The sequence below is a fragment of the Mesocricetus auratus genome, unplaced genomic scaffold (genome assembly GCF_017639785.1).
Source record: "Mesocricetus auratus isolate SY011 unplaced genomic scaffold, BCM_Maur_2.0 Super-Scaffold_100025, whole genome shotgun sequence".
Taxonomy (NCBI): Eukaryota; Metazoa; Chordata; class Mammalia; order Rodentia; family Cricetidae; genus Mesocricetus; species Mesocricetus auratus.
The window spans coordinates 14,169,962-14,196,869 of NW_024429206.1; the positions used below are offsets into that span (position 1 = coordinate 14,169,962).

General features: G+C 54.3%; 1 protein-coding gene across 2 annotated transcripts; it reads left to right on the top strand.

The window, feature by feature from the left end:
- Positions 1-160: 160 nt before the first annotated feature.
- Setd1b (SET domain containing 1B, histone lysine methyltransferase) lies at positions 161-26,154 on the top strand. 2 transcript variants are annotated; one of them, XR_005870980.1, is made up of 18 exons: positions 161-421; positions 866-1,050; positions 1,272-1,370; positions 1,992-2,262; positions 4,481-4,593; positions 5,590-6,810; positions 9,704-10,528; positions 14,165-14,426; positions 14,518-14,864; positions 14,949-15,051; positions 15,595-16,128; positions 17,625-18,884; positions 19,817-19,983; positions 21,460-21,591; positions 21,675-21,794; positions 21,878-22,015; positions 23,430-23,689; positions 24,934-26,154. XR_005870980.1 is itself a non-coding variant. In XM_040731405.1 (17 exons), exons 2-17 carry the CDS (start codon positions 880-882, stop codon positions 23,601-23,603), a joined length of 5,937 nt encoding a protein of 1,978 aa, XP_040587339.1. In that variant the 5' UTR covers positions 161-421; positions 866-879; the 3' UTR covers positions 23,604-26,154. The 2 variants fall into 2 exon arrangements, 1 of the variants encoding a protein (XP_040587339.1); XM_040731405.1 differs by having other exon boundaries at positions 23,430-26,154.
- Positions 26,155-26,908: the final 754 nt, after the last annotated feature.

The window sequence follows — 26,908 nt, forward strand, 5'->3', positions numbered from 1 at the left end:
GGAGCGCGCGAGTGAGGGGTGGGGGGCCGCTGGGGCCCGGGGCTTTGGCGGCGCAGCTGCCGCCGCCGGGAGAGTGCCTGGGGAAGCGGCGAGGAAGGCGAGGGGAGGAGGAAGAGGAGGAGGAGGAGGAGGAGGAGGGTGAGCGCTCGGGTCGGGCTCCTTAGCGGTGTATTGTGGGATGTGCGGCTACTGGGAGCCGAGCCTCCGCCGCCAGCCGCCTCCCGGGCAGCAGCAGCAGCAGCAGCAGCAGCAGCAGCAGCGGCGGCGGCGGCAGCAAGGGCAGCGACAGCCCGGGGCCCGGCAGCCGCTAAGGCGGCGTCTCCCCCATCCCGGCCCCCGGTCCGGCCGCCCCGGCCTCGGCTCCCGCGGGGGACACCATGTACTGGCTGGCGGCGCAGGGAGGCCGGCGCCCGGCGGGGATGTAAGCGCGGCTGGGGAGGGAGAGAGGCCGCGACTAGAACAGCCGGGTGGCCCGAGCCCCCGGCCCCCGCCCCGACGGGCGACGCCAGGCCTGCCGCGCGCCCCGAGCCCGAGCCCGAGCCGGGCCGAGCGCCACGCCGGGCGGCCGGCAGCACCATGGGCCGGAGCCCGCGTCCTCCGTGCGCCCCGGACCGCGCCAGCCCGCAGCGGGGGCCCCGGGCAGCCCCTCGCTGCCAGCCGGAGACGGTGGCCGAGCGGGCGGGCGCGTAAATCCTCCCGGAAAGGGTTTATTCTCTCGCTCCATTCTTTTTTCCGGGGGGGGAGAGCCAGCGAGACAAGCTTTCGGGGCGCGCTGGTAAGGTGGGAGGGGGTGGGGGCCAGCCGATTGGATTCTTTGGCGAATGTGTAGAAGCGGCGGAGAAGACAACAACTTGCTGGTTTTCAGGTTGGGTTAACGGCATGGAGAACAGTCACCCCCACCACCACCACCAGCAGCCCCCGCCGCAGCCCGGCCCTTCGGGCGAGAGGAGGAACCACCATTGGAGAAGTTACAAGTTGATGATTGACCCAGCTCTGAAAAAGGGGCACCATAAACTGTACCGCTACGATGGGCAGCATTTCAGCCTGGCGGTGAGTAGCCGACGCGCCTTCCCGCCACCCCCACCCATCCCCGGTGGAGCCCCCAGACAGAGGCGAACGGAGGGGGACCCCTCTCCCAGCCACCTGGCCAACTGTCAGCCAGGGCTCCCCCCTCAGCCTGGAGTGGGACTGGTGCCTGGAGGGGGGAATCTCCCCCTGCCCCTGGGGAGGGTGCCAGCCTTCCATACTGAGCCCCCTATCCCTGCCCACAGATGTCCAGCAACCGCCCGGTGGAAATCGTGGAAGATCCCCGGGTGGTCGGAATCTGGACCAAAACCAAGGAGCTGGAGCTGTCGGTGCCCAAATTCAAGGTAGGACCCCTCCTCTCTGTCTTATGGTCCCTCCCCCCCTTCCCCGAGTTCGAAAATAACGCCAGTCCTGACCAAGCCCAGCCGGATTCTGAGTTCCCGCCGTCCAGGGCTGGGAAGTTTTGGCGGGGAGGGGGAGAGTGGTGTCCCCTCCCGGCCACTGTAAACAAAATAACACTCGGAGAAACTGTAACGAGGACGCTGATACAGCGTCCTGCCGGCGAAGCTGGGGGCTCTGGGTCCCCACCTGGGTTCTGTGCACCCAGGGGCCTGGTTCAGGGACCCGCCCCCTTGTCTATCCCTTTGGCTTTAAAGGGGGCTACTTCCTAGACCAGGGGGTCGTCCCGGAACCTGCAGCAAGGACCGGAGGCCAGAATAGGGGGTGGGGAAAGAGAAACTGTTTCTTTTTCCCCTTTCCTTTAGAACCCAGAGGACTTCCAGGTTCCAAACGATTTAATCCTCCGCTTCCCAGGCCCGCCCGCATGCTTTTTTTCTTTAAATTTTTTTTTTTTTTAAGAAATCATCCTTTATTGTTTTTAACCGCTGGGCAAGTGAGGAATGTTGTGTTTTCTCTTTGGTTTTAATGTTTTCCAAACTCCCTCTCCCCCCCGTGGCCCCTGCTAGATCGATGAGTTCTACGTGGGCCCTGTGCCTCCAAAGCAGGTGACATTTGCCAAGCTGAATGACAACATCCGTGAAAACTTCCTAAGGGACATGTGCAAAAAGTATGGGGAGGTGGAGGAGGTGGAGATTTTGTATAACCCGAAGACCAAGAAACACCTGGGTATTGCCAAGGTGGTCTTTGCCACGGTCAGGGGTGCCAAGGAGGCCGTCCAGCATTTGCACAGCACTTCTGTCATGGGCAACATCATCCACGTGGAGCTGGACACCAAAGGTTAGTAGAGGCCTGCAGGCCGCCGTGGGGGAGGAGCTGGAAGGCCGCCTGTGAGCCTGAACCCCTTCCTTTGAAATCTCCTCCCTTCAGGGTTAGGAGAACCCTATACTGTCCCCTCTTCCTTGGGATAACCCCCTCCCCAGCACCTTATTTATCTTTTTGTCCCCTCCGGAGGGCAGTGTCACATGGAGCCAAATGTGTTGTCTGTTGCTAGGAGACAGGCTATAATTTACCAAATGTGCCAGTCCTTGGCCACCGCACCCTTAGGGACCACCCAGAGGTTTCCCCACTTGTGACACCCCCGTGGGCCCCTCTCTCTGAGCTCCAGTGGCCTGGGTTTACATGGTCCCTAGTGTTGCTGTCTGTGTTTGGGGAGAAGGAAGCATTTGTTGATTTGTAGGGGACAGAGGAAGAACCATGTGCCTTTAAATGAATAAAAGTCGTTCCTTAAAGATCTAGGGTGCCATGCTCGACACCCCCTAACCCCTACTGGTGCCCCTTCCCTGAACCAATCTGAGCCCTGGAGTGTTTCATTGATAATGTTCAGAGAGCTAGCACTGATAGTGGATCTTGGGGGCGGGCTGCTCTGGGTGCTCCAGGGTTGACACTTGTCTTCCCTCCTCTCTCTTAAAGAGACCGCAGCACCTTGGTCTGCTCAGTCAGGCTGGAGAGCCACGCCTCCTACCTCCAGGGTTGCTGCCTTTCTCCCTCAGTCTTGCCTCAAGACTCAGGTAGAAAGGCTTGGCAAGACTCAGAGGGGAATTCCCCCTAAGTTTGCCTCTGTCCTTTCTGAGAGTCCTGCCCATGTGAAGGAAAGTGCAGGACACCCAGGAATGAGGGAGTCCCGAGTCCGTCTGTCCCCCTCCCCCACTGTTAAGTCTGGAGTTTGGGGGCAGGGGTGGTGTACCGGTTGAACCCTGCCTGAGAGGACTCAGGTCCAGCTTCAGAGGTGTTGTGAGCACTAGGTTTGTGAACGCCTGAGCACAGCCAAGGCAAGAGAGGAAAACTTACTGTTTTGTTTTGCCTTTAATGATGGCTACATGTTGCCTGCATCTCTGAGACCATACCGGGTGTTGCAAAGGGTTGTGGTGGCCCTGAGTGAATTTGATTAGCCCACTTGCAGCGCTTTGGCCTAGCCATGTGTCATAAGCTTGTCATGTCTGTCCGAGCTACAACTCTCCTGCTCCTCTTTCCCTGGTTCCTCACTCTGTAGTAAAGTCCGTGTGTGTGTGTGTGTGTGTGTGTGTGTGTGTGTGTGTGTGTGTGTGTGTGTGTGTGAGAGAGAGAGAGAGAGAGAGAGAGAGAGAGAGACTTTTAAATCCACTCCCCTTTCTTACAATAAGCTGAAGTCTAATTTCCACCACCTGCCCACATCTTTCAGAGCAGCTAAGTCTTACCACAGTTTCATTTCTGAAAAAAAGAAAAGAAAAAAAAAGAAAGAAAAACAACCCTGAGATGATACTACCCCCTAAGTTTGAGATTGTATTTCAAGAAAGAGCCCAGCAAAGTGTAAAGTGTAGCTCAAGGAATGTACCTCCTTTGCATATGTAAGCAGGCGCCTCTAAGGCTCTATAAATACCAGTGATCTGGGGCCTGGTTGATAAAAATCTCTGGTGGGTAGAGAGCTTGACTTAGGGCTCATTGGGACCATGTGCTGCACGTGGGAGGGGCCGTAGTCCCCAGGTAGATAGACTTGTGTCCCTCGGGGCTTCAGGTAGTGAAAAGCACCATACAGTTGGTTCACAGTTATATGGTAATATGTGTGTTTGACAAACTTTGCTGTCTTCTGGGCCTGGGTGGTTAACAGTCACCTGAGTCACCTGACTTCCTGTGTCCTTGCTACAAGCTGTGCCGTAGTGGAAGAATTGTGGGGAGATGGGGGTAATAATGGCTCCTTGGGAACTATGGTCCAGGTAATGAGAAGGACTTTGCACCAAGGATGGCATTTTTGGGTTTTGGGGAGTCTACCCAACAGGGTATTCACCTTAAAGCCTCATGGTCAGAGAAATCAGAGTTTTTTGTAGCTTTGTTGGGCAGATGAGAATCTTGAAGGAGGTGTAAGAGAGGGTAGGAACCTAGTCAGGAGACATGCAGTGTCCCCAGGCTTGTGGTCTTGGGCACAAGGGATCCATGAAGATGCAAATAAGCGAGTTGGAATCCCCATGGGCAAATCTCCTGCTGGAGCCTCCATGGATACCCTCTCCCCTGCCTGTTTCAGGGGAAACTCGCATGCGCTTCTATGAACTGTTGGTCACCGGCCGGTACACCCCCCAGACCCTCCCAGTGGGTGAGCTGGATGCTATCTCTCCAATTGTGAATGAGACCCTGCAGGTAGGTTGATCACTGTTGCTCCTCTGGCTCAGCACCTCTGACTTTAGAGGCAGGACCACACCCGCTTGTAGGTTCAGAACTGGTTTAAAAGCCCTGTTTTCCAAAGATCTGTCATAGCTTGTCTCCCCTGGGATTGGTCCTGCTCCCTGTAGTTATCAGTCCATACAGAATCCCTCCTCCCATTCTGCCCTCCATTTGTGCTGGGATTCCTGCAGACCTGGGGCCACTTTTCCATGTGACTGTCACAACATTGCTGTGTTTGGGTCTTAGTGTCTGGTGTCTGGCCATCCCTGTACTCCTACCTCCAGGAAGCAGAGTACAGACTGCCTCCTTCTCCTACCAAGATACTCACTTGGCCAATTCTGCCCAGCCAGAGTTTCAACCTGCCCCATCCCCCTACTGCTCAGAGGGTTAAAGTCTGTCTGTCTACCTGCTAACCAGGAAGCACTTATCCTATGCCATACTGTTTAAAATCTCTAGAACTTCTCTAAGGACAGTCCATCAAGCTCAAAACCATAGTTCTTGGTCACATCTCTGTCTCAGTGCCCTTTAATGTCAGATAGCCTGAGGTGGGAAGGAGATGTCAGCCTTCACAAAGATGTCAGGGTTTTCTCTTTCTGCCTCTGGAATTAGGGAAGAGTAAACATTTATACCTAGGAGTAGAGATAATCCAAGAGCTTCCCCACACTTCTTACCTTTGGCTGGCTCCAGGCTCCCCAGCAGCCAGAGTTTTTTGTTTTTTGTTTTTGTTTGTTTATTTGTTTTTTGCTTTTTTTTTTCTCGAGACAGGGTTTCTCTGTATTGTTTTGGAGGCTGTCGGTCCAGCCTGGCCTCGAACTCACAGAGATCCGCCTGCCTCTGCCTCCCGAGTGCTGGGATTAAAGGCGTGCGCCACCACCACCCGGCTCAGCCAGAGTTTTTAATGGGAGACCAGTGTACCTTCATGCACAGATTGTCCTCCCTCCACCCTGTGATTTCCTTCCTTTCTCTTCCTAGCTATCAGATGCTCTGAAGCGTCTCAAGGATGGCAGCCTATCGGCAGGCTGTGGCTCTGGCTCCTCCTCAGTCACCCCTAACAGCGGTGGGACCCCCTTCTCCCAGGACACAGCTTACTCCAGCTGTCGTCTGGACACACCCAACTCCTACGGACAAGGCACCCCGCTCACGCCTCGCCTGGGTACCCCTTTCTCCCAGGATTCCAGCTATTCCAGTCGTCAGCCCACACCCTCCTACCTCTTCAGCCAGGACCCCACAGCAACCTTCAAGGCTCGGCGGCATGAAAGCAAGTTCACTGACGCCTACAACCGCCGCCACGAGCATCATTATGTCCACAACTCTGCCGTGGCTGCAGTGGCTGGAGCCACAACTACTTTCCGAGGCTCCTCAGATCTTTCCTTTGGTAGCAGTGGAGGCAGCAGTGGCCCTCCCTTCAAGACCCAGTCACAGGATTCGGCCACATTTGCTCACACTCCACCTCCTGCCCAAGCAGCCTCTGCTCCTGGATTCAAGTCAGCTTTCTCTCCATATCAGACTCCAGCACCCCCGCTCCCCCCACCTCCCGAGGAACCCACTGCCACTGCATCCTTTGGGACCCGTGACAGCGGGGAGTTCCGGAGGGCACCCGCACCCCCACCCCTACCGCCTTCTGAACCTCCAGCCAAGGAGAAGCCGGGCACACCTCCTGGTCCCCCGCCCCCTGACAACAACAGCATGGAGCTGGGCGGCAGGCCTACCTTCGGCTGGAGTCCGGAGCCCTGTGACAGCCCGGGCACGCCCACTCTGGAGTCCTCTCCGGCGGGGCCCGAGAAGCCCCACGACAGCCTGGACTCCCGCATCGAGATGCTGCTGAAAGAGCAGCGCACCAAGCTGCCCTTCCTGCGGGAGCAGGATTCAGACACCGAGCTCCAGATGGAGGGCAGCCCCATCTCCTCTTCCTCCTCCCAGCTCTCCCCACTCACGCACTTCGGCACCAACTCGCAGCCTGGCTTCCGTGGCCCCTCACCGCCCTCCTCGCGCCCCTCCAGCACAGGTCTCGAGGACATCAGTCCAACACCACTGCCTGACTCTGATGAGGATGATGGCCTGGGCCTGGGCCTGGGGCCTCGGCCCCCACCTGAGCCGGGCCCCCCGGACCCTACGGGTCTTCTAGGCCAGACAGCTGAGGTGTCTTTGGACCTGACAGGAGACAGGACCCCGACCTCAGAGAGGATGGATGAGGTACTGCCATATCTGTTCTATCTGGGATTGATTTTGTCTGCCTGTGTCCCTCTCCTCCCTGCTTGACACATTTCACTAGCCAAGACAGGAGCCCTGGGACTAGGTGACAGCTGTGCTGTCCTCCCTGGAAGTAGAGTCCAGACTTCTCAGCTTGGGCTGAGTTCCGATTCTGAGTTGGAGTGGAGTTTCCAGGCACCCGGGGGAGGATGGGCTGTGGTCATGGTTCCAGGTCATTTTCTCTGTTAGTGGCCTAGGAATGATGAGTCCTGTTGCTCAGGCGTGTTGGAGGCTGGCCAGGGTGCTGTGTGGAGCGGGCCCAGCCAGCGCTCCCAAGTGTTGTCTCTTGGAACCTGGTGCTCACTGAGGGGATGCATGCCAGGGTGCAGACGGCTTCCTTTTCCTCCCACCGGCTTTAGATGTTTACAGGGAAGGAGTTCAGGCTACCTTTGAAGGGGAGCATAGATAGCATAAATCAGGCAAATTTTTACCTGCCCCTCCTCTTCAGTCCATCCCTTTGCTCAGACCTCCAGTCTCAGAAGTTTCAAAGCTAGGAAGGTGATGATGGTGCTACCGTCTGGGTTTTCTGGGGGACAGGAGGGTGATGTCATGCTCGTGGATCCCACTCAGTCCTCGTCCTGGGTCAGGCCCCTGGCATCACTGGGCCCAGCAGGCATGGACAAGTAGAAGCTCAGATACAGCTCCATGCTCCTGTGGGCACAGAAATGAGGGTCTCCCTTCCCAGCCCTTCCATTAAGCCCCTCTGGCTGCCTAGAAAGGAACAGAGGAGAACTTTAGCTGCCTTTGAGAGACAGGTGGGGCCTGCAGGTGGCTGAGGCTCCTGGGAGCCTGCCAGCAGTTCTGGGGAAGTGGTTTCTGTCTTCAAGGGTCAAGGCAGAGGGAGTTGACAGGTGTACTAGAGCTAGCTAAGCTGTAGGCCCTCCCCCATCCCTTCTAGGCAGCCTAGGTTTGGCGGGTGTTGATCGTGCCAGCCACCTGGTCCAGGGCCGAGAAGCTCAGAGTAGCTGGAGGGCATGGGTCTCCCCAGCACTCCCTAGGGATAAGAGGAGAAGAGGAAACTAAGGCTGGAAGGGCTAGAGTCTGGGGGGCTCCCCAAGACAGAGCCCGGGGATACCTGGGCCGGCCCTCGGGCGCCCCCTGCTGGCGGCCTAGAGAACAGTATTTGGTAGTGTGTGGTGCCGGTGTTAGATAAAGAGCTCTCTGCCCACACAAGGCTGAGGTAGAGGCGAGGGAGCAGCAGCGTGGAGGGTACCGGTGGGAGGGAGGGGATAGGCAGAGGCTGGTGATTAAAAGCACAAAGTTTCAGCCTCAGAGCCTTAGCTGCCTTGTCACATGGGCTATGCGATCTAGAGGAAGGCATTTGTCCCCCCTCCTGCCTCAGTTTCATCATCTGTTGAGTGGGTCAATAAGAGGCCTGCCTCACCATCTCCATGGAAACATGGCATTGCTTGGGAAACCCAAGCATCTTTCACCTAGACCTACAGGAACTGCAGACAGCTGGTTCCTACCCCTGTGCAGGGAGGGGGGGCTCCTGTGATTGGCTGACTGGAGCAGCCTGGGTTAACCCTCTGTGTGCTGTTACACAGTGCTAGGTGCTGTCCAGAGCTGATGTTAGGGCATCCTTTCCCTCCTTGGTCAGCTTGCTGGGCCCTCTCTCACTTAGGTACCTGAGAGTGAGTGAGTCTGTGTATAGACGTGGTGTGTACAGGGTTGATTGATGAGAGCCTAGGGTGTCCTCTCTGAGACCATCCTCACCAGGTGGTGTGACGTCTGACCTCACAGTCTGTCAAGCCTTGCTAACTTTTTTTTTTTTTTGACCCTGGCTAGGGACTGAGCCATGGGACTGGAGCTCATCTCTCTCATGTTTCCTCCGGTTCCCAGCCTCCGACTCCAATTTCCCAAAGACCCAGGCCTCAAAGTAGAGAGTCCTCCCCATCGTGGGTTTTGTTTTTTGTTTTATCTGCCCCTCTCCGTCCCTTGCCAGCGTTTTCTAAAAGCCCAGGAGTCCCAAGTGAAAAGGGTGACCGGGAAAAGATTGAAAGGGTTCTGTGGGAGCGTGCTTGCCCAGCTCCAGGCCACAAGCATTTACCTGGGGTGCTGAAGGGGCAGGCCTCGGTCCCAAGCTCTTCAAAACAAACAAAAAGCCCCGGTGAGCCCTTAAGACTGCAACCCTCAGCCACCCGGCCCACGCTCTCTCAGACGTTACACTACCGTTTGCACAGGCCCTGCTGGCCACAGTGAGGACCCCTGGCTGGCCGAGCCCAGGTTGGGGAGCCACTTCCTGTTTGAAATCCATCCCAGCTGTGTCTCTTACTGGTCGAGTGGTCTCAGGGAAGTTACTTAAACTTTTCCTGTGTCCCAGTTTCCTCATTAGTAAAAGTGGAGATACCAAAGTTGGTTTGCAGGGTTGTTCTAAGAAATACCCAATGTATGTAAGTTTTCCTGGCGCGTGGGAAATGCTGTACCAGTGTTAACTCTTTCCTGGATTCTCCCAGACTGAAGCTGAGTCTAAGTCACCCCGCCGTTCCATGTGTCGCCCCCTCCACGTGTCACCCTCCCCCTCCTTTTCTCCGTGATGCACTATCGTTCCGGGTCCGCCTCCTTACCAGGCGAGGCGAGCCTGGTGTCTGTCACTTTCATGTTGTCAACATCTAGAACAGCGCCTGGCACACAGGTGCCCAACAGATGTTTATTGAGTGAATGGCTGTTTTGATACCCCTGTACCAGAAGGGAAAGTATGATTTGGAGTGGTCAGTGGGTTTGTGCACGCCCTGGCTGTAGCTGGGAATCCCCAGCACGGATCTCAGGCCTTCAACTCCCTGGTGCTTGGAAGGTGCTTGTGAGCCTGTGCCTAACCCTCACCGCTCTCTTCCAGGGCCAGCAGTCCTCAGGAGAGGACATGGAGATCTCAGATGACGAGATGCCCTCGGCCCCCATCACCAGCGCTGACTGCCCCAAGCCCATGGTGGTGGCCCCAGGGGCGGGGGCTGTGGCAGCCCCCAACGTGCTGGCTCCAAACTTGCCCCTGCCCCCTCCCCCTGGTTTCCCTCCATTACCCCCGCCGCCGCCCCCGCCCCCGCCACAGCCTGGCTTTCCCATGCCTCCGCCCTTGCCCCCGCCCCCGCCCCCGCCCCCACCGTCCCATCCGGCTGTGGCAGTGCCCCCCCCACCCTTGCCGGCACCACCAGGCGTCCCACCGCCCCCCATCCTGCCGCCACTGCCACCCTTCCCACCAGGACTGTTTCCTGTGATGCAGGTGGACATGAGCCACGTGCTGGGTGGCCAGTGGGGTGGCATGCCCATGTCCTTCCAGATGCAAACGCAGATGCTAAGCCGGCTCATGACAGGCCAGGGCGCTTGTCCCTACCCGCCCTTCATGGCTGCTGCGGCTGCCGCGGCTTCCGCTGGACTGCAGTTTGTCAACTTGCCCCCCTACCGGGGTCCGTTCTCCCTGAGCAACAGCGGCCCAGGCCGCGGGCAGCACTGGCCGCCCCTGCCCAAGTTTGACCCCTCCGTGCCGCCCCCAGGCTACGTGCCACGTCAGGAGGACCCACACAAGGCCACAGTGGACGGGGTCCTGCTGGTGGTACTCAAGGAGCTCAAGGCCATCATGAAGCGCGATCTCAACCGAAAGATGGTGGAGGTGGTGGCCTTCCGGGCCTTCGATGAATGGTGGGACAAGAAGGAGCGGATGGCCAAGGTATGTGGGGGGATGGACAGGGAGCATCCTAGAGCGAGACAGCCTGGAAAGAACCAGACTAGGTATCCCTTCCTCCCAGCTTGTGTTCCCGGATGCCTGGCTGCCTCTGTCCCGGCATTGAGACTGAGAAGCCTGGACCCATAGCCTCTAGTTGTGTGCTGCTCTTTCCTTACATAAGAGAAGGCGAAATGAAAGTACAAATCAAATGCAGTTCCTCATCTGCCCATGCTGAGTTTCAGGAGCTCAGTAACTTCCTGTCCAGTGGCTGCCAGACTCACCTTCTCCCCTTCCCTTTCTCTTCTGAGGTCCTTGGCACAAAGTCTGACCTCATGGAGACTCCCCACACCCACACACAATAGGGTTTCTCTGTGTAGTTTTGGAGCTTATCCTGGAACTCTCACTCTGTAGACCAGGCTAGCCTCGAACTCACAGAGATCCTCCTGCCTCTGTCCACCGAGTGCTGGGATGAAAGGTGTGGGCCACTACTGCCTGACCTTCCTTTTCTTTCCCCCTTAAATTTATTTATTTTACATCTACTTTTCTTTTTTCGTGGAGGGAGTATCTATCCAGACCACAGAAACAAACCCTGACTGTCCTATCTCTACTTCAGAGAGAAAGTTTTCTTGAATTCTTTTTCTTTACGAGACAGAGTCTTAGCCTATGGTCCAGGCTCAAGGATGCTTCTGCTTCTTTCGCTCTAGTCCCCTCTCTCCTCACCCCAAGCCCAGAGGGAAGCGGACTTGTCCTCCCGGTCTTGCTGCCCCTCCCTGCAGTGCACTTCAGGGGACTCTGCTCTTTTCTGCCTGGGTATGTGAGTCCTGTAGTGGCTGCTTCTCATCCGTATTATGGGGTAATAAACCAGAAAGAACCTCCCGCCACACAATTCTTTATAGTTCACTTGAACTGTGTGTTGGCCCCCTGGGATGAGTAACAGTCACAGGCAGCTAAAGCCGTGTCATCAATAACTTAAAGTGTCCATGCCCTGAAGAGAGTTTGTTTTGTCCAATTCTCACACCAACCTTTGAAGCCAGTGTTTCAGAGCCTGGAGTGGCCACCTGTGGGCGAACAGTGAAGGAACATCTGTACAGGCCTGTTCTGTATTTTGCTTTCTGTTGTTTTTGAGACAAGGTTTCACTATGTTGCCCTGGTTGTCTGGGACTTGCTCTGTACCAACTCAGAGCTCCACCTGAGTCCCACTTTTTTTTTGTTTGTTTGTTTGTTTTTTTCCGAGACAGGGTTTCTCTGTGGCTTTGGAGGCTGTCCTGGCTGGAACTAGCTCTTATAGACGAGGCTGGTCTTGAACTCGCAGAGATCCACCTGGAGAGGCTTGCCTTTTTTTTTTTTAAAGATTTATTTATTATGTATACAGTGTTCTGCTTGCATATCAGAAGAGGACACCAGATCTCATTACAGATGGTTGTGAGCCACCATGTGGTTGCTGGGAATTGAACTCAGGACCTCTGGAAGAGCAGTCTGTGCTCTTAAACTCTGAGCCATCTCTCCAACCCCGAGGCTTGCCTTTTTTATCAAAGCTGAATCCAGTTTAGGTTTAAATAAAATACTTAGTGAAGCCAGGTGGCACACACCTTTAATCCTAGCACTCAGGAGGCAGAGGAAGGTGGTGCTCTGAAGCCTGGGCTACATAGCAAATTCCAGGACAGCTTGAGCTACATGGAGAGACCCTGTCACAAAAAACAAACAATAACAACCAAAACAAACAAACAAAGCCCACCAGAGTCCCTAACCCTGGCTAACTTCAGTTTCCGTATGGAATAGAGAACGATCTTTTTGTTTGATTGGTTGATTGATCGATTGATTTTTCGAGACAGGGTTTCTCTGGGTAACAAGTCCTGGCTGTACTTTAACTCGATCTATAAACCATGCTGGTCTCAAACTCACAGAGATCCTCCTGCTTCTGCCTCCAGTGTGTTGGGATTAAAGGCATGTGCCCCCACTGACCGACCAGAGAATGATTTTGAATTTAGAATTTTCCTGCTTCCACTTCTGGGTGTGGGGATTACAAGTGTGCTCTACCACACTGTTTAACAGATGCTGAAAATGGAGCCCAAGCCAGTGCCCAAGACAGATGGGAAGCACCCCTGCAATCACAGCATGAGGGAGATGGGGTGAAGAATATCAGGGTTAGGGTTTTTTTGTTTTGTTTTGTTTTTTTTTTTGGTTTTTACGAGACAGGGTTTCTCTGTATTGTTTCGGAGGCTATCGGTCCAGCCTGGCCTCAAACTCACAGAGATCCGCCTGCCTCTGCCTCCCGAGTGCTGGGATTAAAGGCGTGCACCACCAACGCCCGGCTAGGGTTAGGGTTTTTTGTTGTTGTTTGTTTTTTTTTTCCAAGACAGGGTTTCTCTGTGGCTTTGGAGCCTGTCCTGGAACTCGCTCTTGTAAACCAGGCTGATTCCGAACTCACAGAGATCCGCCTGCCTCTGCCTCCCGAGTGCTGGGATTAAAGGCGTGTACCACCAACGCCCGGCTCAATATCAGGAGTTTAAGGCCAGCCTTAGCTACACAGCTCCATGCTATCCTGTAAAACAACAGCAGCTGTCTTAACAGTTAGAAGCATTGGCTGCTCTTGTAGAGAGTTTAGCTCCCAGCACCTACATGGTGGGCCAATACGAATCTGTAAATCCAGTCCCAGGGGATCCACTTCCCTCCTCTGGCCTCCATGGGTACTAACTAGACATACATGTAGACAAAGCACCCATACACATAATATAAAAATAAACAAACTTTTAAAAGAAATGATTCATAAGATCAGTAGCCCGTGTCTGGTTTTGTGCTTTCTGTTTATTTTACTTTATTTTGAGGTAGGGTCTCATGTAAGCCAAGTTGGCTTCAAAACTTTCTACGAAGCTAAACAAAGTTGGCTTAGGTGCTCCCAGCTCCCAAGTGGTAAGGGTTACAGCCTGTGCCGCCACACCCAGCTCTGTTGTCATTGTTGGTTGGCGCTATTTTATGTGTGTGGGTGTTTTGCCTGCATGTATGTAAATGAAGCAAGTGCCCATCTGATGTCCACAGAGGATGGCATCGGAAGCCCTGGAACTAGACTTAGAGATAGTTGTGAAGCGCCATATGGATGCTAGGAATGGAACCCGGATCCTCGGCAAAGACAGCCATTGCTCTTAACAAACCATTGAGCCATCTCTCCAGCCCCCTTCCCTCCCTCCTTTTAAAAAAGCACTAGCTCAAGAAATGAAATTGGTTTCAATGTCTGAAACAAGAACCCCTAAAGCTCTGTATTTCTGTTTCTCTTACCGGTATATCAAGTCAGTTGCTTAAACACAGTGGGGACTGTTGTAACATTGTAACGTGCTGGAACCACCTGGCACAGGGAACTTGTCCAGTTCCGTTGAGTGGAGACAGTGATCCCTGTAATAGTGGTACAGACATGTCCTCACAGCACACGGCTCCCATTCCCACTTGTAGAGACTGCTGCTCAAAGAACTGCAGCTGTTAAGTAGCATGTTACTAGTGAGGCCGTGATGAAAAGGCTCTGGAACCCCGGGTAGGGAGTGCGTTTGGCCAGGTGTGTGGGAAGAGTGTGCCATGACCTGGGGCTGCCTGCAGGGGGCGGCATCGTTGCCTCTGACTGTGATCACTGTTCCTGCTCTCTTATCCTAGGCCTCACTGACCCCGGTGAAGTCTGGTGAACACAAGGATGAGGACAGGCCGAAGCCCAAAGACAGAATCGCCCCGTGTCTGCTGGAGTCGTGGGGCAAGGGTGAAGGCCTGGGTTACGAGGGCCTGGGCCTCGGCATTGGCCTGCGTGGCGCCATTCGCCTGCCCTCCTTCAAAGTCAAGAGGAAGGAGCCACCAGATACAGCCTCCTCTGGTGACCAGAAGCGGCTTCGGCCGTCAACCTCTGTGGATGAGGAAGATGAAGGTTTGTGGTCTCGGCTGCTGACTGGCTGCCTGTCTGTTCCCCTTCTTTTCCCACCTCCGCACCTCGGCTCTGACCACTGCTGTTCCCACAGAGTCGGAACGGGAGCGTGACCGGGACATGACCGATACCCCGTGTGAACTGGCCAAGCGGGACCCCAAAAGCGTGGGTGTGCGGCGCCGGCCAGCACGGCCACTGGAGCTGGACAGTGGCGGGGAAGAGGATGAGAAAGAGTCCTTGTCTGTGTCCTCATCTTCCTCGGCGTCCTCATCCTCAGGCTCTTCCTCCACCTCACCCTCATCCTCAGCCTCAGACAAGGAGGAGGAGGAGGAGGAACGGGATAGCACTGAGGAGGAAGAGGAGGAAGCAGAAGAGGAGGAGGAGGAGGAAGGCCCCAGGAGCCACATGTCCTCACCATCATCCTCATCCACCTCTGATAAGGTCTGGATCGGGGAGGCTCCTGGGTGCTGGGTGGGAGGGCGTGGACCCTTAGCTCACCTGTGTCCCTCTGACCCTGTACCCCAGGATGATGACGACGACAGTGACGACCAGATCGACTCTGATAACGATGATCAAGACATAGCCCTGTCAGAGGCAAGTGACAAGGACAATGGAGACTCTGAGGAAGGTGAGCAGGGAGGTGGGCAGCCCGGCCCCGCCCCGCCCCTAGCCTGTCCTCCAAGGACGGAGGTCGGGTATCAGTCACTGATGCTCTGGGACTGATATCGGTGCTTTTGAGAGGTTTGCTCCTTAAGAGCACATCGTCATGTGTCAGGATCCCAGCTACATCAAATAGAATGGACCAGTCCGTAGACCAGAACATAGATCAGTGGGTTCCTAAGGCTGGTGGGGGGAAGGGAAGGACGAAGGTGGGTGCTCGTGAAGTGGGTGGCATCTGACTGTGCCAACGGAAACGCCTGGGAACTAACTGGAGGTGGTGGTCGCCACATTGGGAACAAACGTACTGAACGGTGCTATGATTGCTCACTTGAAAACGAAGACTCCTGTGTTAATTGCACTTTTTATACTGAGGACTAGTTTCCTTTCCCTTCAGTGTCTGGGGGCTGTATTCAGAGGGCATCCTGTTCAAGGCCTTGGGGGAAATGTCTGGCATGGGGCAAGGGCACCAGGGGCCACGAAATAACCCTCCCAACCCGTGTCCCTCATCCAGAGGAGACAGAGAGCATCGCCGCCTCCAAAGCCACGCCTGAGTCGTCGTCATCCAGTGAAAGTTCTGGGTCTTCTGAGTTTGACTCCAGTTCTGAGTCATCGTCCTCATCCTCATCCTCGGAGGATGAAGAGGAAATGACTGTGCCTGGGGAAGAAGAGGAGGAGGAGGAAAAGGAGGAGACGGCAATGGCCGCAGCAATGGTGGTGGCAATGACCGATGAGAGCGTGCCTCCAGCAGGTGGCCAGGACTTTGAGCAGGAGAGGGCAGAAGTCCCTCTGAGCCCAGGAGCCCCCATGGGGGAGTCCTTGGGCACAGAAGAGGAAGTGGACACTGGGGCTGAGGATGAAGTCCCTGAGATGCCGACTCCTGTGCTGGAGGAGCCTCCCTTGGCCATGGGTGCTCAAGAACGAGACGGGAGCACAAAGCCCCCAGAAGAGCCAATCCAAAACACACAAGAGGACATGCTGCTCTCTCCAGAGCTCCCTGCCAGGGAGACAGAGGCCCAACTCCCGTCACCCCCTGAGTGTGGTCCAGGTAAACACTGCAGCCTCCTGGGCGGGAGTTGGGTGGGACATGGGGCAGAAAGCTGGGTAGTGTCTTTGTCACTGGAACCAGCACAGGTCCTCTGGAAAGACCCCAGCCCACTCCCCTGCATCACTGCTGGGCTGGCTCACAATTCAATAACAAGATTCCCACCACGCCTTTAATGCCAGCACTGAGGAGGTAGAAGCAGGTGGATCTCTGTGAGTTCGAGACCAGCCTTGCCTACAGAGCAAGTTCCAGGACATCCAGAGACCCTGTCTTGAGTCCCCCACCAAAAAAAAAAAAAAGGATTCCCCAAAGGTTATTCGTCAGTCCATGTGTCACTGAGGTGCCCCATCCACACACTCAGTGGGATCCACGGTGGGTTTAGTAGCAGGTGGGTCGGGCACCTGTAGGTGCCAGGTCAGGTGAGGGAACGCTGGGTTCTGCACCCTGCTGGACAGAGAACGGCAAAGCATGTGAACGGCTCGTTGCTGGGGCCTTGGTATGGGAATGCCCGCCATGGCAGGAGCAGTCTCTGCACTTGAAAAGACACAGTGCTATAATAAATAATTATAATTTATGTCAACATTTGGTATATTTAACTTAGCTGCACATGGTTAGTGTGTACCTTAAAAAAATCCAGGAGAGCAAACTGTAGCTTTTGTTTAATATGTCATTTTACTGAGAACAGGTCACAGGTCTGTGAATAAATAGTAAGTCAATATGAAGGCTCTTTTGGTCCCCTGTACTGTTTTAGGCATTGTCAATTCAACAGTAGATCAAATGGACGAAGATCTCTGTCCTCATGAAGCATGTAGTGTAGGTCAGAGTGACAGGGTTACAAATGCACTAGAAAAACTAGATCCCAAGAGAGTAGAGATAAATGCCAGGGGAATCTATGAAAACTGACAAATATGGCAAAGATGAGACTTGAATTTTGTTCCACCATGGAGTGGGGTTTCTTGGGCCATAGTTTTCTGCAATGTTGGGGTCCGGATCCAAGACCTCACAAATGCCAGGCAAGCATTCTACCACTAAACTGCACTCTAGCCACAAGAACGTAGTTCCGAAGACATGGGGAAAGCTAGCATTGTTCCTCCTGGCATTTAAGAAGCCCCTTCCAGCCGGGCGGTGGTGGCGCACACCTTTAATCCCAGCACTTGGGAGGCAGAGGCAGGCAGATTTCTGTGAGTTCGAGGCCAGGCTGGACCGACAGCCTTGAAAACAATACAGAGAAACCCTGTCTCGTAAAAACCAAAAAAAAAAAAAAAAAAAAAAAAAAAGCCCCTTCCAAGTAGGGCAGTGGTGGTGCTTAGCTTTAATCCCAGCACTTGGTGGGGGGTGGGGCACAGGCAGGTGGATATTTGTGAGTTCAAGACTCAAGACCAGCCTGGTCTGCAGAACGAGTTCCAGGACAGCTAGGGCTACAGAGAGGAACCCTGACACAGGGCTGGTTCTCGAGATGCCTTGTTTAACTGCTCTGCTGTCTGCCTACCTCTCTGCAGAGGAAGACCTGGAAATGGAGCCCGAGCCGCCTCCGACGCTCTCCTTGCCCTTGCAGCCACCATTGCCGCCCCCTCGGTTGCTCCGGCCACCCAGCCCACCACCTGAGCCTGAAGCCCGAGAGCCCCCCAAACCTCCCGCTCCCCTGGAGCCTCCCCCTGAGGATCAGCCCCCACGTACTCCAGGTCTCTGTGGCAGTCTGGCCAAGTCACAGAGCACAGAGACAGTGCCAGCCACCCCAGGTGGGGAGCCCCCACTGTCAGGGGGCAGCAGTGGCTTGTCACTGAGCTCCCCACAGGTGCCTGGCAGCCCCTTCTCCTATCCATCCCCGTCCCCTGGCTTGAGCAGTGGGGGCCTTCCACGGACACCTGGCCGGGACTTCAGCTTCACGCCCACTTTCCCTGAGCCCAGTGGACCCTTGCTTCTACCCGTCTGTCCCCTCCCAGCTGGTCGACGAGATGAGCGCTCTGGCCCCCTGGCCTCCCCAGTGCTCCTGGAGACCGGCCTGCCCCTCCCACTGCCCCTGCCCCTGCCCCTGCCCCTGGCATTGCCTGTCCCCGTCCTAAGGGCCCCGCCTCGGCCGCCTACCCAGCTGCCTCCCCTGCTGCCTGCCTCCCTAGCTCCATGCCCACCCCCCATCAAGAGGAAGCCAGGCCGGCCCCGGCGATCCCCACCGTCCATGTTGTCCTTGGATGGACCTTTGGTCCGCCCGCCGCCAGGGCCTGCCCTGGGGAGGGACCTCCTACTCTTACCAGGCCAGCCACAGGCCCCCATCTTCCCCAGTGCACATGACCCTCGGGCTGTGACTTTGGACTTCCGGAACACAGGCATCCCAGCCCCCCCACCGCCCCTCCCGCCTCAGCCACCCCCACCTCCACCTCCACCACCTGTTGAACCCACCAAGCTGCCCTTCAAGGAGCTGGACAACCAGTGGCCCTCTGAGGCCATTCCCCCGGGGCCTCGCCGGGATGAAGTCACCGAAGAGTACATGGACCTGGCCAAGGTGCGAGGACCATGGCGACGGCCACCCAAGAAGCGCCACGAAGACCTGGTGGCCCCGTCGGCTTCGCCGGAGCCCTCACCGCCCCAGCCTCTCTTCCGGCCCCGCTCAGAGTTTGAGGAGATGACCATCTTGTATGACATCTGGAATGGTGGCATCGACGAGGAGGACATCCGCTTCCTGTGTGTCACCTACGAGCGCCTGTTGCAGCAGGACAATGGCATGGACTGGCTGAATGACACACTCTGGGTCTACCATCCCTATATCCTGCCAGATTTGGGGTCCCTGTTCTTCAGAAGCAGAAGTCCCTTTAGGCATATCACCCTGTCTGTAGCAGTCACAGTACCAGGGAGGCAATAGTACAGGTATTGTCACTTAGCCAGGCCTTTGTCACTCCCAGAGGTAGTGGTCTCAGGTCCAAACATAGGATGAGGGGACTGACCTAGGATCCCTCAGCCTTTCAAGCCTTTCTCTGCTAGGCTTGAATTGAATCCCAGGTGGCCCAGTAAAATACAGGGTAGTTAGTAGTCTTGTTTTTTTCACAGGAGGAAACTAAGTCTCAGAGAGGCTAATTGGCTGCCCAAAGTTACACAGCTACCGAGTGGCGGGGCTGAGGTTTGAAGACAAAGCTGGCTCTAGAATCCAGCTCTTTGCTATAGGATCCTGAATCAGTTTATTATCACTGTAAAAAACGGTGATACTGGCCGGGCAGTGGTGGCGCACGCCTTTAATCCCAGCACTCGGGAGGCAGAGGCAGGCGGATCTCTGTGAGTTGGAGGCCAGCCCGGTCTACAAGAGCTAGTGCCAGGACAGCCTCCAAGGCCACAGAGAAACCCTGTCTCAAAAAACCAAAAAGGGAAAAAAAATGGCGCTGTCTTGAGCCCCAATGTCCACAGTAATTTGGTCGTTTGCTGTCTCAGGAGCTCTGCCAGGGTACTCTTGAGCATACTTAACTACTCATAGATGCATCATTACCCCTATTTCCAGGTGAGAAACAAGCAGAAAGTAGTAATAAATGTGCCCAGTGTTGTGCGCCTAGGGACAGCATCAGCGGAGTTAGTCGAGGTGGCGTTGAAGCAGGTGGTGGACCGGGCATCAGTGCCACTAGAGGTGGTTCTGAGGCTGGAAAAGCCGGGCAGAAGGACCAGGAGGGGGGCTTTGAAAATGTTCATGTGGTCCTTGACCCACACCCACCCACCAGCCTCTCGTCAGCGAAGAAAAAGAAACGAGACGATGGCATCCGAGAGCACGTGACAGGCTGCGCCCGAAGCGAGGGCTTCTACACCATCGACAAGAAAGACAAGCTGAGATACCTCAACAGCAGCCGCGCAAGCACTGACGAGCCTCCCATGGACACCCAGGTACTGTGAGTGGAGCCTGCATGAGCCGGGCCTCAGTCAGGAGCATTCCCAGAGGAGGTTCCAGGCAAGGGTTGACAGCATCATCCTTCATCCCTCAGTGGGAGGTAAAGGTGGGGCTGGGTAGGTAGGGGCTCACTGGTTCTAGCATCGTCTAGGCTACATAGGTAGACTCTCAAAATTAAAAAAAAAACAAAACCACAAAAACCAAGCCGGGCGTTGGTGGTGCACGCCTTTAATCCCAACACTCCGGAGGCAGAGGCAGGTGGATCTCTGTGAGTTGGAGGCCAGCCTGGTCTACAAGAGCTAGTTCCAGGACAGCCTCCAAAACAATACAGAGAAACCCTGTCTCGAAAAAACCAAAACAAAAACCTGGTGGGGTGGTGGTGCACACCTTTAATCCCAGCACTTGGGAGGCAGAGGCAGATGGATCTCTGTGAGTTCAAGGCCAGCCTTGTCTACAAGAACTAGTTCTAAAACAGCTAGGGCTACACAGAGAAACCCTGTCTCAAAAAACAAAAACCTCAGCCGGGCGTTGGTGGCGCACGCCTTTAATCCCAACACTCGGGAGGCAGAGGCAGGTGGATCTCTGTGAGTTGGAGGCCAGCCTGGTCTACAGAGCTAGTTCCAGGACAGTCTCCAAAACAATACAGAGAAGCCCTGTCTCGAAAAACAAAAACCTCTTTGTATTATGTGGGTAGTAGAGAGCCCCCCAGATGTTTTTTGTTTTGTTTTGTTTTTTCAACACAGGGTTTCTCTGTATTGTTTTGGAGGCTGTCCTGGAACTCGCTCTGTAGACCAGGCTGGCCTCGAACTCACAGAGATCCGCCTGTCTCTGCCTCCGGAGTGTTGGGATTAAAGGCGTGTGCTACCAACGCCCGGCCCCCCCAGATGGTTTTAACCTTAGATATAAATGTATTTCCAAAAAGTTGGCTTCCCCCCTTCTCTATTCAGTACATACCTATCGAGCACCTCTTGTGTGGTAATCATTGTTTAGGGACTGCATCAGTGAACAAAACGAGTTCCTCCCCCCAAGGTGTGGGATGAACTTTCAATCGAACATACATAGTCATGAGTAGATGGCATGGTAAGAGGGAGGCTCACAAGTCCAAGGGTCTTGATCTGAGGGAAGAGGCCACATAGACTGTCAGAAGAGACCACTGAGAAGAGGAGTTCCATAAGGCAGGGAGGGCTCAGTCATGACAGAAAGAAAAAGCATTGGTGGTGGCAGCCCCGCACGCCTTTAGTCCCAGCACTCGGGAGACAGAGGCAGGCGGATCTCTGTGAGTTGGAGACCAGCCTGGTCTGCAGGGTGAGTCCTTGGACAGCCAAGGCTACACAGAGAAACCCTGCCTCGAAAAACCATCCAAGAGTTGGAAAGTCAGAGCTCAAAGCCCAGAGGTGGGGGGACGGAACTGGAGAGGACGTGACAGGGCCAAATCTGTCCCTTTCTGATTTGTCGTCCCGTCGTGCCAGCAGGGTATGAGCATCCCAGCCCAGCCTCACGCCTCCACGAGAGCGGGCTCAGAGCGGCGTTCTGAGCAACGGCGCCTGCTGTCCTCCTTCACTGGCAGCTGCGACAGTGACCTGCTCAAGTTCAACCAGCTCAAGGTGAGGCTAGCTCTCCTCTGGGACAGCCAAGTCAGCAGTGGGACCTGAAGGAGTGCTCACCCCTCTTGTCCTCCCTCCCCTAGTTCCGGAAGAAAAAGCTCAAGTTCTGTAAGAGTCACATCCATGACTGGGGCCTGTTTGCTATGGAGCCCATTGCTGCTGACGAGATGGTCATTGAGTATGTGGGCCAGAACATTCGCCAGGTAGGTGCTGCCCAGGGCACTGGTGAGCGGCGGCGGGCAGGGGGGGACGGAGTAGGTCCAGACTAACGGTTTCCTGTGGCCAGGTGATTGCAGACATGCGGGAGAAACGGTATGAGGATGAAGGCATCGGCAGCAGCTATATGTTCAGGGTAGATCATGACACCATCATCGACGCCACCAAGTGCGGCAACTTTGCACGATTCATTAACCACAGCTGCAATGTAAGTGCCCAGCGAAGGGCTGAGATGACCCCGCCTCTGGGAGGGACCCAAGCTCCAGGCCACCGGCCGTGACAGGGAGGGGATAAGAGGCCTGTAGGAGGAGCTTTTTTCCTGACCTCCATTGTTGTTTCTGTATAATGGGTGCAGTAGGGATTGTGGAGACTGTGAAAGACTGAAGTGCTCAAGAGATGGGCTGAGGAAAAAAAAAGAGAGATGGGCTGAGGGCCAGGCATGGTGGCACTGCACACCTTTAAACCTAGCACTCAGGAAGCAGAGGCAGGTGGATTTCTGTGGGCTAGAGGCCAGCCTGGTCTATGTGGTGAGCTCTGGGCCAGCCAGGACCACACACATGAGACCCAGTTTCATTAGTTAGTAAATTGGTTGCCTTGAAAGCACAAGAGACCCAGGCTCAATCCCCAAAACCCATGTTACAAGATGTGGTGCACACCTTTAATCCCAGCACTCGGGAGGTAGAGGCAGGTGGATCTCTGTGAGTTTGAGGCCAGCCTGGTCTACTAGTGCCAGAAGAGATTCCAAAGCTACACAGAGAAACCCTGTCTCAAACCAAAACAAAAAAAGGTGTGATGTAATCTCAGTGCTGGGGAGGTGGAGGCAGGAGACTTCCTGGAGCTCATTGGTCAGCCAGCATAGCTAATTTGGTGAGCTCCAGACTAGTGGGAGACTACAGCAGCTGCCCAGATGAGTGGCGGGGATTAACCATGCCTGAGTGGCTTCAGAAGTAGGCACATAATGGGCGTTGATTGTTGAAGGGAGGGCTTGGGGAGAAGTTTGTAAATAGTTTTGGCTTCAGGCCCCCAGTGAACACGATGACCTCTATAGTAGCCATCTTATTCTCCAAACAAAAGCAGCCACAAGTGATATGCAAATGAGAAAGGTGGCAAGACCCTGCCAATAGAACTTTCTTTACCAACGTAGGTGACTAGGGCCTGTAGTTTATCGACCTCTTGTCTAGGACTCAGAAGTAACACCTGCCTACAAGTACAGGCTTAGGCACCTCCTGCAGTACATCTGATGGGAAATAATTGTGGTTGTCTTTAAAGATTTATCTGTTTGTTTACCGTGTGTGTGTGTTTCACCAGCATGTATAGATGTATATGAGCCGCATGTGTTTCTGGTACCCAGAGAGGCCAGAAGGGGGCGCCAGATCCCTTGAAACTGGATGGTTGTGAGCTGCCATGCTGGGGCACAGAACCGATTGTAGGTCCTATGCAGGAGTAGTAAAGTGTTCTTAACCGCTGAGCCATCTCTCTAGCCCCTCATCATTTAATATCAGGCATAGGAGGCGCTAACTGGAGAGCTGAGCCGGGAGCGGGTGACTCTGAGCAGGGCTCAGTTGGGTTTGGGGTCACTGCGGTAGGGTCCCTGGCTCACACATCACCACCCTCCCCTGCAGCCCAACTGCTATGCCAAGGTGATCACAGTGGAGTCGCAGAAGAAGATTGTCATCTACTCGAAGCAGCACATCAATGTCAACGAGGAGATCACATACGACTACAAGTTCCCTATCGAGGATGTCAAGATCCCCTGCCTCTGTGGCTCCGAGAACTGCCGGGGGACCCTCAACTAGTCCCCGGGTGCCAAAGGCCAAGGATGTCAGCCGTAGCCCGGGAGGACCCTCGCCCTGGGCCAGGCTCCACCTCCCACCCATTTCAGGTGCTGTCCCTTTCCCCAGCAGCCGCGCTAGGGCCTGGCGCCCCCCAACACTACCCCAGGACCCGCCCGCAGCCCCAGCCCCGCAGCGGGAAAGGGCTTCTCTGTCTCAGCCGTGTCTTTCCGTTCGGAAGATGCTCTTTGCAGGCTTTCTGTCCTCATCCGTACCCAGCTCTTCACCCCGTCTTCTCTCTCGCTGTCTTCGGCCTCAGCCTTTCTCCGTGAATGCTGCTCTGTTGTGCTGTCTTCTCTTCATTTTTATTTTTTTCTTCCTTGTCCTAAGAAAAGACATTTTAACCATTGAAAATGTGAAGGCAGAAGCAGAGGAGGAGCCCTGTGGGGGCCTGGAGGCCTCAGTGAAACTGTGTGTGGGCCCAGGGTCCGGGCTGACTCCGGGCCAGGTGCTGCAGGAGAGGGGGCTCAGCGGGGTCAACCTCAGAACACTACATGCCCGAAAGGCCCCTCTCTGCCTGTGGGTGCAGCGAGCAGACCCCACAGTGTCTCCTGGCCTGTTCCCCAGTCTGTCCCTTCCCCTATGGTTGAGGGTGTCCCTTCCCTGAGGTAGACCCTGGGGGAGCCAAGCTGGTCCCAGACAGGAACTTCCTCTCTGGGTGCTCCCAGCTGCCCTACTCCCCCCCCCCAAATCCTTGGGTTCAATGTTTACTTTCTCATTCGGATGCCAGCAATGATGGAGCCTTCCAAGGCGTCCCCAGTGCAGTGGGACACTGGGAAGGGGTGTCTCCACTCTCTGCTGCCTCGGCCTTGCCTGGGTGTAGGGGGTGCCAGGGCCCTCAGGGCCCCCCAGCCCTGCCATTACGGGTTGTCTGACCGTATGCATGTGACATTTTTTTGTTGTTGATAAGCTTTGCCCCTTCACCCCAACCCACACCCAACACCCATGTTGCCCTGCAGCGGCCCCCACCTGGGAGGCCAGAGCGTATTTATTTCCATAGTGAGCAGGTTTTTTGTTTTTGTTTTGTTTTTGTTTTTCTCCCAGAGAAAGTAAAATAGTCCTGGAAGAGGTTTTAAAGCTCCAATGTAAGTCTTAGGTAGCTCGGCCCCCACCCTAGCTCCATCCCTACCCTCTTCAGGGCTCCCATCCCTACCCTCTTCAGGGTTTCCATCCCTACCTTCTTCAGGGCTCCCATCCCTACCCTCTTCAGGGCTGATTTCCATGAATTTGTTTTCTTGTGTATAAAATCAAAACGAAGGGAAGAAAATGATTCTTTTTTATTTTTTTTTTTTAGTTCAGAACCGATTCCTGTAGATAGACTGCCATAATGGACTTTTTCTCAGAAACCTTGTTTCTTGTAGAAACGTGGGAAGACTTTTTTTTTCCTTATTTCTTTGTATTTCCAAAAAAAAAAAAAAAAAGCAAACCAACCACCAACAACAAAACAAAAAATGACACAAACAGCAAAGTCCCCCGTTTCCCCGGAAAGCAGAGCTGGCATGTAAATACTTCTGGACCGTGACTGTTGGGACCCGGAGTCCTCACCAAGATGAAAGTGCTCCGGGTGGGGCTGACCTCACCCGCAGACCAGGGCGGAGCCTCTGGTATCTCAGCTTGTGTCAAGCTTCTTATATGTAAATTCTGTACAAAGAATTGTTATTTTTTTCTTTCTCTCTCTCTCTCTCCCTCTCTCTCTCTCTTTGTCGTTGGTGGTTTTGTTGTGGGTTTTTTTTTTTTTTAATTCTCCACAGGCCCTCTGTGTTTGAGACTGCCCGTAGGTCTGAAGGTCAAGGCCTTCAGCGGCATTAAGACACAGGGGATGCCTGGGCACAGCGTGACCTTCTCTTCCCTTTACAGTTCTCCGCATAATTGCGCAAATGAGAAAAATATTTATTTTTCACAAGAGGAGATGTGTGTAGAGATGGCTAATTTGAGTTACTGGTGCAGCCACCTGCCCCTGCCCCCAACGAGGGCGGTTTTTATTTTATCTACTTCCGTCCACCACGAAAGGGTAAGGATGGAGACGCCCGGAAGCCAAGGAGGAGCTGCCGGGTCCCTGCCTCACTGAGCCGCACCGTGGGACCCGTGTACACTAACCTTGGCTGACTTTGATGATGGGTGAGGTGTGGGGCTGACCCCCTCCCCAAACCCCTGGCTCACCCCCAGGAATGGTTTGCAATAACCCTGATATGTGGGCCCATTTTTCTTTGAAAGCTTTAGTTATCGTCGAATAGATCTCTGCTTTTGAACAGTCAGGGGTTTCTGATTTTTTTCTTCTTTTTTTTCCTCCCCCCCCTCGCTGTCCCTACAAAGAAGAGAACCAATAAATCTTAGGGTTGTCTGTGCGTGTAGACTCTGTCATCTGTACGTAATTTGTTTTTGAAGAGAAGTGTTTCCGTTGTGGGTGTGTCTTGCTGTAAATATTTGTTCATATTTTTGTGAATTCAATACTATGTACCATTGTATTATAGTAACTTTTATAAAGCAAACCATAAATATACTGACTTTTCTTACAGATACGCCGTCTCTCTTGCTCTCCCCCCTCCCCCTTCTCCCTGTTGAAAGGGCACCCTTTTCATAAGGAGGGGTGTGTTGGCCAGGCCCAGGAACTCAGGGTGTGGTGGGTTTGTTTGCATTTGAGATTGTTTTACTCTCTAGCCCAGGCTAGCCTAGAATTTATAGCTGTCCTTAGCCTGCTGAGATGCTGGGGTTGTAATTGGGAACCACTAGCCCAGGCTGTCTGTATTTATTTTCACTTGATTTAAGACTTCGGGACAGCTGGGCGTTGGTGGTGCACGCATTTAAACCCAGCACTTGAGAGGCAGAGGCAGGCGGATCTCTGTGAGTTCAGACCAGCCTGGTCTACCTAGTGAGTTCCAGGACAGCCTCCAAAACAATACAGAGAAACCCTGCCTCGGAAAGAAAAAAAAGAAAGACTTGGCAGTGGTCAGCTCTCAATTCTGAGGCTCTCCTTGGGTTCTGAACTGGGTCCATCTGTGGTCAAGTTAGACTTCCACTTGGTTGTTTTGTTTTTTAAAGGATTTTTTTTTCCTAGCCATTTTTCTTAAGACCTTAGTTAGGTATGGTCTGCAGAGCAAGGTCCAGGACAGGCTCCAAAACAATACAGAGAAACCCTGTCTTGAAGAAAAAAAAAAAAAAGCCAAGCAAGATTTTGAGTTCAAGGCCAGCCTAGGCTACATCCTAAGATGCTGTCTGAAAAAAAAAAGAAGAAACCATGTACATGACAGTGTGCTGGCCACTGTTTTAAG